Here is a 15,286-nt window from a genome sequence, read left to right as displayed (position 1 = left end):
GTTAGACCAGTAAACCGATGTTCCAATTTCCAGAGTTACCAGTTAAAATTCTACTGGTCTAACTGGTCCAGTGGAATTGGTTTTTCCTTCTGGGTAATATTCTTCACTCTCTGCATTGGATGGTTGAAGGAGAATGAATGAAACCTTTTGAACAAGTTTGTATGAAAACACACAAATCATTAAAGGAAGTCCACCCAAACAAAAAGTTGATTTGAAAAGAAAAAGACAAATCAAACAAGCATGACTGAATATTTCATCAAAATCAGATATGTCAAATAAGAAAGTATAACAATTTCAAATTTCGCTTAATTTCACAAAACAGTTATTTTAACATCCTTATTGGTATGCGAATAAGGCAACTGATGACATCACCAACTCACTCATTTCTTTTGTATTTTGTTAAAAGAAATGTGAATTATTCTGATTTTCTCCTCACTGTCATGTGAAAGGAATTTTATTCCTCACTGAATCTGTGGAATTACCATTGTTTTTAACATTTTGTGGTTCAGTCGAGTTGGTTCTTATTGTCAAATTTGTAAAAATTGAAATATTGTATAATTCAAACAATTAAAAAAAAAAACGATTGAGTGAGGGACATTGTTGACTATCTCATTTGCATGTCACTGAGTGGTGCATATATCTATTTAGTGAAAAATAAGCGAAACTTCAAAATGTCATAATTTTTTTTATTTTACATCCGATTTTGATGAAATTTTCAGCGTTATGCTTGTTGGATTTTTTCTATTGATTCAAATCAACATTTTCTTTGGTGGACTTGACCTTTAAAGAATAGGATCAATGAAATTTTGAGAAAAATACTATAGTCTTGGGAAAAAAATGAGATTGAGTAGCCGATATGTCACGCCATCATGAAATATTATACTGTTTAGTCTAATCAGTTGTTGACCAGAAATAGTTTCAGAACACACTTCAGATTTTATTATTTACCGGACACTACCCCTGGATAAAACAAATAAGGCCTGGCATATTTAAACCAACTGTGCTGCACTGATCCCGAAAAGACTGGAAAGGAAGAACTTGGAAGATAATGAGAATAAAGACGAGAATAAATATGCAGATAACAATCATTATGATAACTCTATACCCGTGGTGATAATTCAATAATGAAAATGACCAATAATATAAATCGTCTTGCCCCCAGCCCCCGGCCCTCATCAAAATATCTTGATGCCGCCCCTGGTTACAATGTTGCTTCTACTTAATTTATATAATTTTTATCATCGTATATATTAATATACAATATTTTGTCCATAACGGTTGACTTCATCTATTGCTTCATGAGCGTGATGAGCATGAAAGAACTCGTAATAAAACTGATTCTTTAAATATAGGCCTATAATACATGGATGTTCTTCGAGCTATTATTCTGATAACTGGTGAAGGAAAATACTTTACTTAGTGGTATATTTTGCTTAAGAGAAATGCTGGAAAATGCTTTTTAAACCATCTAACAATGAAACCATATACCAGCCGTACGTCCTATAAGCAGTTGCTTATATCATTGCAGCATGCTTTCTATAGCGGCAAAATACCCCCCTCCTCCGATACAGACAGACATAACAGCTATATGGATTTAAAGTTGTAGAGGAGTAGCTGGGGTATACCGGGAAAATAGAAGAATGCATAATATTTTACAATATTGAAATAAATATAATGCAATTAAACTTATACTAGGCCTGACGAATAAAGAAAAGAAAGATACCTCCACTGGCTAATGAGGGGGGGGGGGGGTGGGCTTTGGGCATACCAAGAAAAAGGGGGAAACTGAAAAGAAAAGACATACGTGAAGATATATAGGTAGGCCTATACATGCGGATTATGTCAAAATTTTGATCTCAAAGGTTTTCATCAAAACGTAATTTGCATTCACAATTAAGTGACTTAAAAAAAACCCGGTTCATTACCCCACACTCTAACAAACAGAAAGTGCCAAAGGCCAAAGGAGGGAAGGACTTCATCCCATGCCCTGATCCCTCTTGTACATCAGTACACTCTGGCGTACCGTGGGTCAAGGCATTGGGGGCACCATCAAAAATTTTGAGTCACTTAGTGGGCACGCGATGCACGCTCAATTTCCAGGTATACTGACCTAATAGAGACATTTTAAGGACTGTGCCATATTAAACGGATATGTATCTCACTGATCAAATAATGCGAGCGCGAAGGGCAACCTGAAAAATTGTGATATTCAGACATAAAAAGGGACATTATAAGAAAATTGTTGTAATCATGATACGTATCTGTCTCGCTAACTAATAATGCGAGCGCGAAGCGTGAGCTGAAATTTTCGTATATATTGAGTCCAAACGGAAATTTTAAGGATTATTTTTTAGAAATCGATTCACAGTATATATCTCACCATAGTCATCTAATGTGAGCCTGCTGCCAAGCGCTTGCTGATTTTGTAGAATTACATATAAACACATGAAGCATTTTTGTATTCATGATTAACATACGCATCTCACTATTCAAAATAATATTGCGAGCGCGAAGCGCGAGCTGAAAATTTAGGAAATTCAGACCTGAAGAGGGACATTCTAAGGCTTGTTTGTAGGAATTCATCCCGGGGAATTCATAAGACCATACGTATTTCAATAACCAAAATTAATGATGCGAGCGCGAAGCACGAGCTCAAATTTTTTTATATTCAGATCATAAAAAGGGACATTCTTAAGGACTGATTTTAGGAATTCATGAAGAGCAGACATATCTCACCAATCCAATAATGCGAACGCAAGCACGGTCTGGAAATGTTTATATTCAGACCTCAAAAGGGAGCAATCACTTTGTGTAGTCATGAAACGCTACATAAAACAATAATAACTCGAAGTGCGAGGAAATGTGTATATTGACTTGAAAACTGGATGTTTTAGTACAGCAGGATTATATATCTCGTTAAAAATTAAGACAATGCGAGCCCTGAGCAAATTATGTTTCACAAAGTTATGAAAAAATATTTCTTATGTAATATAACATAATTATATAATATAGTATAACATATTATAATGTACAATAATTTCTTCTTTCCCACTACGTATCTTTTCCTTTCTCCCTCTTTTTCTCCCTCCTCTTTTTCTTGCCAGCCCCCCTTGCCCCCTCCCCCGTAGTTATGTCACTGACTCTACAGTTGCTCGGCGCGGTCATCCCAAGGTTGATCGATCCCCATTAAAAAAAAATTATGATGTGGGAACTCAGAGTGAGTCCGGGGATAATGTTGGCCTTGTGTAATTTTTTTCTAGACATTCGTGGTGTTTCAAATATGAAGAGATAAATCTATCAAAAATAAATATTCACAACGACTATTAAACTCGGAATTTTGACCCCCCCCCCGATTAACGGTTTCGTCAGTTCCTCATATTATTTAACCCTCTTTTTCCCCCAAATTCAATTCAATTAGAGATACCATATTGTCATCAAAATTCGTTTCGAGTCGACTGCTGTGACTGTGTGAAAGAAAGAACGGAAAAAGACGGAATGGCGGAGGAAAAGAATGGTAATTTTTCATATTTGCTTGTATTCTTTCATTTTAGTGTATTGGTATAATGATGTGCATATGTCATGTATGTATATTTGTCGTGAGAAGAACAGTAAAGTGAGGGATTATTTCTTTAAAAATGAAAACAAGCTCTTGTGGAGACTTCAAGTCTCACACTTAGGGGAACACTCCCGCGTTCATCTACGGTGATTAAGCTTGTGTGTAATTCTAATTCAAATTAGCAAGGAAACGTGATATCGCTTAATTAGTTACATGCATAATAAATTGCACATGTCGATAATAGCTTTGGCCTTCTGAGCTTGGACGTAACTACATCAAGTGGATTTTGTAATTATTTGCATGTTATTTTATTGATGTGATTAATTGCATGTTGGCCCAGTGTTAAATAATTCTGATTGCATTTCTAATTCTGAATTGATGTTGGAAAAGAAGAGGATAAAGTTTGATTAAAAGAGGCCAGGAGACAGATCAGACTCGGACTTCAGAGAGAGAGAGAAGAGAGCATGATGATTTGAAGAATAGAGATGATGAAATACTTCTGAAAGTGATGAAATTCACTAATCTTTGTTGCCTAATGTTACAGAGCTCTCTTTTATATGTCATCAAAAGGAGTGATTTTTATTAAAAAGTTTTCATTAAAAATTTATTTGACTGAAAGATGATATCACTGTCTGAAGTGAAATAATCTACATTCTACAATTTAATCTCCACTTAATTTTGTATTTAGGATTGATATGTGATTAATTGTTTATGAATAAAATCCTTTGCTTGTGTTAGTTGTGTAAACATAAATATGATTGTTTTTGCTGTTAAATTACTGTATTTATCTACTTTTATTTCTCATCAGATGTTTTATTGATAGTTTCATACTGTACATCTGTTCTGATGATGATTATGTTTAATGGTGTTCATTAAAAATAGAACATTTAGGCTCCCCTTTTTGCTAATTATTTTTTTATACCCACTGTTTTTGTAAAAAAATAACAATAAATTCACTAATATTTTTCATTTAGATTAGTAGTATTTGATAAATTTCAAAATTTTATTGATTTGTTCATGAATGTAATATGTATCTCCCATTTTTTTTTTGGGGGGGGACAGTCTTTGAAAAATTGTATTTTCCTTATTATGATGACCTGGTGTAAAGTTTGAAATGAAGTACACACCCTCTTTCAAAATACAATATTTTGTAACAAAAAGATTCTAAACAAAACATTTTCTGGAGTGTTCTTATTCACTTGTTTGATTTCTATGGAAGGAAATACAATCTATTTTCTAAATATAAATCTGCTGACTCAACAATTTGTTTTTGCAATTTTTACGGTACATGTAAACCTTTTACATGTCTGATTGTACAGCTTCGCCATAAAATAATTTTATTTAACAAACCAATTTGACAATTTTTTTAAAGTAGGTAGGATATAAATTTTAAAAAAATTGACAGTAGGGCAATTCCATAAAATAATCAACCTTTTTGTACGTCCGACCCCCATTTTTCTCAAGTTTTACTCCACTTCATAAACAAGTCATGGTCATTTGAGAGCATTACAGTCTTTCAAAAGAACCAAAATCAGAGACAGAAAATTTCATGAAGATCCCACATATAGGGGGTCGGACGTACATATTTTATGGAATTGCCCAGTAGCATGAATATCTGTAAGCTTTTGATTTTCTTTTAATTATCATTTTGAAGAAACCCCAATGACTGATGAATCTGAGGAGGAGGAGGAGGAAGGAGGACCAGGAGTCCAGATGATAGAACCTCCGGAACCAGAACCAGTTGCTTTAGATCCAAATGCTTATGTAAGTAGTTTGGTTTATAATTTACTTTGTCTGCAATAGATTTGGCTACTTTTCAGATAGTCTCATACCACATGGGCTAAACCCATTTGGCCTACCATCAGTTAGGTTAGACTACACTTAGACTAATACCCAGTCTAATTCTCAATTAGTCTAATGCCCGGTCAGTCTAATTTCCACTTAATCTAATCCCTATTTTTCGTTTTGTAAAATTAAAATTTGGTTCATGAATAGTTTATCTAATCATATCTAGACTAAGTGGTGTTAGACCAAGTGGATATTTGACAAAATGGGTAAAGCCTAACTTGAAATGAGACAAAATGGTACAGTACATGGACTTATTAGCAATTAAACCAAATGGTTAGTAGATGAACTGGTTGTAGATAAACTAGAATTACACCATGTGGGATGAAACCAAGCAGAAAGTTGACAAAGCGGGTGTAGGCCAAGTGGTAATTTACCCCCAATTACCCACTGCGATTTATGGGAAGGTGGGAAGGTCTTCAAAGCCTCATAGGTATATTTAGTGCCACATTGTCATCAGACAATCAATTTTTCTATGTACCTGTACATGTATATGATATGAAATTATAACTATTTTGGCTCAAACATGTACATGTATATAATATGATTATAAAAATCTGTTAATGAAACTTCTTTTATTCATGTTTTATGTTGAACTGCGAAGAGCTAGCCTACATTATCAGAACATAACATTTTTAAATGATATAAATATTGTTAGTTGTTATTATGAGATAAAAAAGGAATGTATGATATAGCTGGGCCACTCATTTGCACACCACATTGTTCTGTAATGAACCTTAAGGATTTTGTTTCACCGGTGTCCATAATGCTGCAACTATGAATTGCATGTTATAAACCCCTACCAACTTACCAACCTACCAAAGATTTAAATTGAAACTCGTATTTTCTTACTTTTTAACAAAATGTGCATTTTGGATTTCCTATTGTTGTTCTTTCAGCAGTACGGTACTTCCTTATATTTTCTTTGGGATGTTATTTCCTTCTCCTTTTAGCGTGTTTCTAGGCATAACACCGAAGTGGTTGGTCATTTCTTTGATTTCTATGTTTTGAGGGTACCGTGGTCTAGTGGTACTGGTTACGACTCTCGTCTTTCAATGTGAGGGATGTGGGTTAGTTTCCCAGGGCTCTTTCCTTTAGCAAGAAATTTACTCACAATTTGCTGCACTCAACCCAGGGGAGTTTAATGGGCACCTGGGAGGAAGAAATTCCTTGATTACCTGAGCGCCTATATGGGCAGCGCAGCTAAAGCTGGGGTAATGATAGCACCACTTTGTATCCTCAGGTGTTAAGCGCTGTATAAATCCAGCTATAATATTATAATTATTTATATGATCATATTTGTATGTTACAGGATGTAGATCTTACACACAAGAGAGTGACTAATCTCAATGGCTTTGAAGTACTGAGACAGGTGGAGGTAAGCGCTTAGCTCATTGTTATCAGTCTTAAAACTAGGCAAATTTTTAAAGCTCATCGTCATTCAAAAATGAAGTTGAGAGGAAAACAAAGTTCAAGTACTTTTTTGATTGATAATTTCACACCCTTCTAGACTATAACCAGGGATGACGTCGAGGCTGGTACTTCTGATTTACTATGCCGCTGGAGAAAACAATCTCCTATAAATTTGTACACATGACTCAGCCTGAGGCCAAGACCAAGACCAGCAAGATTGGCCTGAAGGCTGGTCTTGACGACATCCCTGACTTTAACTACCAATAATTTCCACACCAAGCAAAACAATATCCTAAACTTCATTATAATGATTAAAATAATGCCCATCCAATGAAGATTTACACAAATTTGTTCACAAAACATTTTCAAAATTTTTCTATACCTTTTCTGCAGGTTCTTAGACTAGAAAGTAAATATTAAGTTCAGAAAACATCTCCATGGATAATCCTTATATGAGATCATTACTTTTATTTTGTTCTACACTCCAAGAAATTGAATTTCATGTATATTCTTTTATCTCTACTTATTCTAGACATTGTGTCTGCGTCAGAATGAAATCAGGAAGATTGAAAACTTTGAGAATTTGACGACATTGACAGATTTAGACCTTTATGATAATCAACTGAAGAAAATTGAAGGTCTCCAGACTCTAGTAAATATGAGGTGAGTCATCATGTATGATGCTTGTATATATATATATATGCCCGAATTCACAAAGGTGGTTTTATGCAGATTTCCTGTATAAATTACGCTTAATTTAGCATGTATCGGGCGCGTGTATAAACAATTCCAATGCTGATGTGCGCTTTTGTCACAGTGCGCCAAATTGACGCCTGTTACCATGGTTAGATACACTATTTTATTCATGAGTCCACTATTTGAAGAGTGGACTCATGAATAAAAACAGTGGACTCATGAATGAAATAGCGTGGATAACCACGGCAACAGGCGTCAATTTGGCACACTGTGATAAAAGCGATAATCAGCGTTGGGCATTTTTTAATATACGCGGTAAAATATGCATAATTTATACAGGAAATCTGCATAAACCATGGACTCAACTGTGGGTTTTCAAAACCACCTTTGTGAATTCGTGCCATAAAGTCTGTATTCTGAATTCAGGTTATACCCTTTCATGACCACATCCTTCCAGCCAGTCCCACACTGGCTTATCATTTCTTCATGTGGTTTATATTTGAGGGATCCACCAACTACAAGCAACCTCTTTTTGGTGAATTCCTCTATTTCAACAGATATTGATAATGTGCTCTTAAATTTGTTAATTTTTACTCATTAGTGTGCACATATTTCAATTTATGTGTATCATATATATATTGTCATAGTATTTTTTCTTCTGGAATGAAATAAGCATGATAATTGACTAAAAATGAATATTATATGGTTAGAACTTTAGTCAATGAATAGAAGTTTGTGTTATTTTAAACAGATAATAGATATCTTGAATCTTATTTGTTGTATAAATTTGATTAGTTATTCTCTAAATGATCTCATCTCTCCCCTACCTTGTTGTTTTGCAGAATTCTAGATCTGTCTTTCAACAAGATCAGGACCATAGAGAATCTGGAAACATTGGTCAAAATTGAAAGAATCTTCCTCATCAATAACAAGATCTCAAAGATTGAAAATATCAGCCATTTTACCAATCTTAACATGCTAGAGCTGGGGGATAATAGGATACGAGTGAGAAGATTTTTTTACTCTCTTATATTCAATTTAGTTTTATTCAAAATACTCAATAAGAAATCTGGAGGCTAACAAGCTGAATTTAAGATTTTGTTTGAATATAAAAGTAGATACAAGGTGTACATAAGATACTTAGTCATTGACGCGGTTTCACTTTTATGAAATTAATTGTCTGATCTCTTATCAGAAAAAGTCTGTTTTATCCAATAATTATAATAATTATGATTATCAATAATTATAATAGTTATTAATTGCATATATCTGTCTATAGTGACACTCAATGTGCACAATAGAAATTCATTAACTTTGTTTGGCCACTGCATGAAAAAGAAGATTTATTCTTTCTTTTTTAATTACTGAAGTCAAGAATCTTGATACATTGGTCAATGTGGTCATTGCCAAAAACTTATTTGATGCTATTCATTTTTTTTTAAACAGAAATTAGAGAACCTTGATGCATTGGTCAACCTTGAGAGTTTATTTGTTGGGAAGAACAAGATCACTAAACTGGAGAACTTAGAGAAACTTACAAAGCTACGAGTTCTTAGTATACAGGTAACAACTTTCTCCATGGTTTGATGTAGGATTGCATTTGCGTTTGGGTTCTTGATTATCATCAATGGTAATTTGATCATGAAATGAAAATATAATCTTGAATTGTCAAACAATGTCAAATAATTTTCAAAAGCCATTTTATGTCCAGGTAGAGTACACTTGAAATAGTTGCAGTAGATGTCAATGTTGTATTTTTATTTTATTGTCATTCTGTATAGCCCTAGTTCAGTGGATAACACTTCGGATAACACTTCGCTCATTGTTGATTGATCATAATATACAGTGCATCCCAGATAAAAGGAAAATCAGGATTCCCTTGTCTTTTTATTCAAAGGCAAATGAATTATGATATTTCAATTACATCATCATCCAATTCAATTATTCCTCTATATTTTGTTACCTTATGTGAGACGAAAACTTCACGCATTAATGAGCAAGACGAGTTTGAAATTTTAATGTCAAAATCACGTTGCGCATAAAAATTGGACAAGATTGGTTTGTGATAGGACGACTGTGCATATTTGACGATTGGGTCATTACCATTTCTTTTGTATTCTTTGTGAAGTTTCTCTCACTGATCCCTGAAATGAGAGTGGATTCAGATTCACATGCGAGTTTCTGCGGGAATCGTTTCTGTTATGCCTCAATATTAATTGTTCGTAATCTGCCATGCGTTAATGATTTGCTAAGCTGTTGGTCTCAAATTAGAGATGAGATTCCACTCTCACTCATACCTTTATGTATAAAATTTATAGTAAAAACATATTCAATAATTGTGAAATCTATCACTGAAAACAGGTTTCCTTTTTTGTGGGACGCACTGTATAATGATAAAATCTCAGTCCAATAGTAATTTCCTGAATCAAGATCCCAGTGAAGATCAAGTAAGGCTGGTTGAGCTTGGGATACATTGTATGTACCATTCATTTAAGAATATATGATTTAAAATGTTCAATAATGCCTTTATTTCAGAGTAATCGTATCACCAAGCTGGAAGGCTTGGAAACTTTGACAAACCTGGAAGAACTCTACATTAGTCACAATGGTCTAGAAGTCATGGAAAATCTAGAAAACAATGTACGTCGACAAAATCTCTGTTATTTTTATCTATAGTTAAGATGTTCTAGAAATAATGGAAGATCTTGAAAACAAGAAAGTTGATAAAATCTATCTCTGTTGCATTTCACTATAATCACAATGGTCTAGAAGCTATGAAAAATTTAGAAGATATTACATTTCCCCAAAAAACTTGTCTTCGTTACCTATAATAAGCATACCTTCAGTAAATAAAAGAAAATAGATTTCTATGAAGATCCATTTTATGACATTGTATGGTACGTTTATGTGATATACATTCTAGCAGCTTTTTTGTTTAGATGTTTTAAATTCAGTCTTAATTCCCTTTACAGTATCTCTGTTTATGGGGGGGATTGTTGCTGTAATACTCTTCTTCCTTTCCCTTTCTTTCCTTTTGCCTGATGTGCATATACCATCCTCAACCCAACCCTTCTATATGCTCCCCCAACTGTTTCCATGGTTTCTAAGATTGCTTGGTATACATACTTTTATATTTATTAATAAAAACTATACTTGACAGATATATTGAGAGATGTAACTGTTGCTATCTTATATTTTTGTGTTTAGGCTAAACTCACCACTCTAGATCTAGCAGGTAACAAGATTACAAGAATACAGAAAATTGGTCATCTAGTACATCTCGAAGAGTTTTGGGTAAGTAAATTATTATCTTTATAGTTTATACATATTCATCAGTTTGTTGAAAATATTGCTTTGCCTGGATGTCTTTGTAACATTTACAGCGAAAAACTGTCACCCTTCAAATTAGAAATTGAATTTTAATCGTAAGTTTAAAATTATTAGATGTTTAGACTATCTGGAGGATTTTTATGGAAGAATATAAGTGAAAAGGACAAAGAAAAAAAACATACCTTCTAACATTTTACTGTAACAAAAGAAAAATCTTTCCTCTCCTTCGTTCATCTTTTTTTTTTCTCTTAAATTCAAATTGATCATCCTTTCTTTCCTTATTTTTATGATATCTTCCCTCTCTCATTTGACTTTGCTCTTGCTCCCCCCTCCCTCTCTACCCTCCCTCTCTCCACCTCTCTCTTTCCCTCTCTCCCCCTCTCTCGACCTGCTTTACCCCTACCCACAGTTCAACAACAATCTCTTAAATCATTGGAAGGATGTGGATCAGCTTACTCCTCTCTCCAACCTACAAACAGTCTACTTAGAACACAATCCTATCTACAAAGACAAGATGTACAGGAACAAGGTCAAACTAGCAGTCCCCCATCTCAAGCAAATCGATGCAACCTACTGCCGGTAGGACCCTCACTTCTGAGAGGGTTTGCTCAGCATCAAACTTCATCCATCATAGGCCCAACTTTGCATCTTAGGAACAAGGTCAAAATAGCAGTCCCCCACCTCAAGCAAATCGATGCAACCTACTGCGGTTAGGACCCTCACTTTTGCTGGGATTTGCTTAGCATCAAACCCTATCGCTCATTGAAACTTACCTACAGTCCTAGTCTGAATGTTGCACCTTAAGAACAAAGTTAAACTGGCAGAATGGCACCTGAAGCAAATTGATGCAACCGAAGTACTGCAGGCAATAGCGGTCAGTAACATGCACCTGCTAGGATTGCTCAGCATAGAAACTCCACCCTCCGAGAAATCTTTGCACCTTAGGAACTTGTAAGTACCCTCCCACCTCAAGCAAATCGGTGCAACCTACTGCCGTCAATAGCGGCTGGCAGAACCCTTACTTCTGCTAGCAATCGCTCAGCATCCAACTCCTTCCCACATAGAAATCTTACGTTCAGTCAAAGACTCAACTTTTTCTTAGGTTGTTGGCTCAATTTGCAATACAGTGATTTCCTCATGCAAACCATGTTGCTACTGCCTTTTCTCCACTAACAATGCACTGAAGTGAAATTAGCATGGTATAGTGCTTCTGAATCTTGCTTTTACCAGAGAGCCTAGGGTCATGTGCTTATACATCCCACCATGTCATAAATTTCCAGTGGTAAGATGCTATTCTACAAGAAATTACGTTTTATTATTTCCCTGAACTTAATGAAGGGGTACAGGGGGAGGGGTAAGGAAAACAATATAACAATCTATAAGGTTCCTCCTATTATATTTTAACTTCATCCAAAAGATGAAAGTGTGTTGTCTTTTCACAAGTTGCCCATGCATTCATACCAATCTCGACTATTGCATCTGTGTACCATAGAGATAAGAAGCTATGGAGTTAAGAGTGGTAGGGTCCCATTTACCTTTTTATAACATGAACCCAAGATTATGCTACACATATGCATTAAATTGACTTGCCAAAGTTGTACTTGGTTTTTACGAGTGTTTTCATACTTTAACTTTGCTTTATATCTTGCTCATTGGTATTACTTATGAAAGGGTTTTGGTTTTCACAATTACATACTCTTTTCTGTTTACATTGTTTGTCTGAATGTGTTCTGTTTGTATGGCACAGATTACTCATGGCTGATTTTGAATGAATTGTTGGATCATTTTGCTTCTAGCAAGCGTCAAAATGATATTGATCAAGTCATACATGTTTTAAACGAAGGTTTTATCTGTAAGTGTAACCTCAAGGAAACAAAACAATATAGACGGTCTTGTTTTAGAAGGGCACTTCTTGCCATTGATTGTGTATTCGCATGAAAAATGATCTTGAATGGCTTCAACCATCACCAGGGTTCAGTTTCATAAAGACTTGTCATATCAACCAATCAAATTGAATGATTTTAGTAGCTTTAAACAGTTATTGCATATTTGTTATTGTAACAAGTTTTATGAAGTGGAACCCTGAATGCAAGAAATTCAAGGGAAATATTTTCCTGCGACGGCTGCTGTATGAGGAGCCACTCGATGTGGCTGCCAACCATTTTGTTTTCTTTTGTTAAAAACAATTTACCTCTTGAATCAATGTTGAATCAGAATGAAACCCTTGAAACAAGATAGCTTGTGCAAAAACAGAAAATTCAAAGAAACAGATAAACAAAAGTTCGAGAAAAATTGAATGAATAATAAGAAAGTTCCGAGCATTTGAAGTTTAGATCATTTTTTTAAATGTAGATCCTCCTATTGGCAATGCAACAAAGATGTGTGACGTCACATGTGAACAACTTTCCATTATTTTTCTATATATTTCACTTTAAATGCCTGTTTGATCACATCTATCAGTAGATTATGTATTCTTTTAATAGGAGGGCATGTACAGTTATACAGATTCTCAAAGAATACATTATGGATAAAATATACATTTTCGGGGTATTTTATAGTCCATCAAAGGGAAAATTGTTCACATGTGACATCACAAATATTTGTCGCATTGCCCAAGGAGGGTCTCCATAGCATTAGTGATTGCAATATTCAAATGCTCATAACTTTTTCATTATTTGTCAGATTTTTCTCAAACTTGCTTTGATCTTACTCTTTGAATTTTCTGTTTCCACAAAAGCCAACTTGTTCCAAAGGTTTCATTCCCCTTTAAATATTTCATCTTCCATTGTAATGCAAGTTATCGATCATGGTCAGATGATGACATATAAAACTAGCTATTATTGTTATTTTGGTGCCAATTTGCTGGTAAATGAGATGTACTTCTCCATAAGATAGAAATGTGCTATTAAAGCACAGGTCACTACATGTTACTAGTCAAAGGACCATGAACATCGTCAACAAGATGGAAAAATTAATTCAGATATTGATATTATATTGTCCAATTATATATCTAATTTACAATGATTCTAGAAGGAATAATATATATTAATTTTGATACTAGCTATAGAGATTTATTAATGGACTATTCTTTACAATTCTTTAATATACCTTGTAATTTGCTGGTCTATCCAGTATTTCTGACACTTTTGAGGAGATTAAGTAATTGGAATTTTTTTGTGCACTTCCCTTTGTTTTCTTGTTCATTTTCAGGCTGATTGTTTGAAGCAAACTGAAAACCAATTTTTGAAAAATGCTTTTATCACTGCGCTTCCCACACCTCAACACCACTTCAAAATGTCAATGGATACAAGTAACTGAGTACTGGAGCGTTATTGTTGAAATATTGTTGGAAAAAAATGGTTGTTTAATAAATATATACATACAATGTCAGGTTTTAGAAAGTATAAGCATTGATGTAAAATAGGTATTGAAATTTTGTATTGTATGTACATTGAATATTATCTTGGAATACTTATAGTAAACTTTGAGTGTTGATATTGTTTTTGAATTAATGTACAGACTTTGCAACTTGATATTGCATCAAATAAAAGATTTCTGTAGAAAATATTATTTACCAGTGATTCCTTTGTGAAATTTCTGGGGCCCATAACACAAAGGTTAGCGATTAATCGCGAATTTGAAAGAGCAATTCTGATTGGTTGCTAGTCAGTCTACTGAGCAAAATGCGCATGCAACGATGATCTTGATAGGCCATTTCATTTTGCGATTAATCGCTAACGTTTGTATTATGGGGCTCAGGTGGGTGTTTCATAAAACTGTTCGTAAAGTTACGCACAATTTAACGCGCAACTGGTACATGATCTTAGGTCCTAACTCAATTACATAGGGATATCAATTGGCATGAGAAAGGGTTACCAGTCGTGCGCAAAGTCATTCGTATCTTACGATCAGCTTTATGAAACACCCACCAGGGGCCTGTAGCACAAAGCTTAGCAATGATTTATATTCTGGGTTGTAATAGCGTGCTTAAAGGTCAAGTCCACCCCAAGAAGTTCTTTTCTAAAAATAGATAAACATTGAACAAGCATAATACTGAAAATTGCATCAAAATCAAATGTAAAATAAGAAAGTGAACATTTCAAATTTTTCTTGGATTTCCCAACAATGACAGGTGATGAACAAGTGAGAGAGCAGATGATAACTCATTTTTTCTTTCAGGTTAATAATTATTTTTTGTTGGTAGACTTGATAATTAAGATCTTCATTGAAACACAATGTTATAATTGTGGAAATTCCAAAAGACATTTTTGTATGGCGCTTTTTTTTTCATTTTGTATACTGCCCTTATTACTGTTCATGAAATTGAAAAAGGATCCAAATTCATTTAACTTTGATTTTGAATAATTTTCTGAATTATGCTTTTATGATTTTCTACATTATGTCTACTTAAACAAAAAATACTGCAGTTATTAAAGGACAAGTCCA

General features: G+C 34.3%; 1 protein-coding gene across 2 annotated transcripts; it reads left to right on the top strand.

Annotated features, from left to right (window-relative positions):
• Positions 1 to 3,214: 3,214 nt before the first annotated feature.
• Positions 3,215 to 14,407, top strand: LOC129276013 (protein phosphatase 1 regulatory subunit 7-like). Of its 2 annotated transcripts, XR_010295632.1 has the most exons (10): positions 3,424 to 3,514; positions 5,211 to 5,320; positions 6,714 to 6,779; positions 7,347 to 7,477; positions 8,353 to 8,515; positions 8,957 to 9,073; positions 10,046 to 10,150; positions 10,718 to 10,804; positions 11,250 to 12,409; positions 13,423 to 14,407. XR_010295632.1 is itself a non-coding variant. In XM_064109080.1 (9 exons), exons 1-9 carry the CDS (start codon positions 3,496 to 3,498, stop codon positions 11,421 to 11,423), a joined length of 972 nt encoding a protein of 323 aa, XP_063965150.1. In that variant the 5' UTR covers positions 3,215 to 3,495; the 3' UTR covers positions 11,424 to 14,407. The 2 variants fall into 2 exon arrangements, 1 of the variants encoding a protein (XP_063965150.1); XM_064109080.1 differs by having other exon boundaries at positions 3,215 to 3,514; positions 11,250 to 14,407.
• The last annotated feature ends 879 nt before the right edge of the window (positions 14,408 to 15,286 follow it).

The sequence above is a fragment of the Lytechinus pictus genome, chromosome 14 (assembly GCF_037042905.1).
Source record: "Lytechinus pictus isolate F3 Inbred chromosome 14, Lp3.0, whole genome shotgun sequence".
Lineage (NCBI taxonomy): Eukaryota > Metazoa > Echinodermata > Echinoidea > Temnopleuroida > Toxopneustidae > Lytechinus > Lytechinus pictus.
This window is presented reverse-complemented; position numbering and strand designations above follow the sequence as displayed.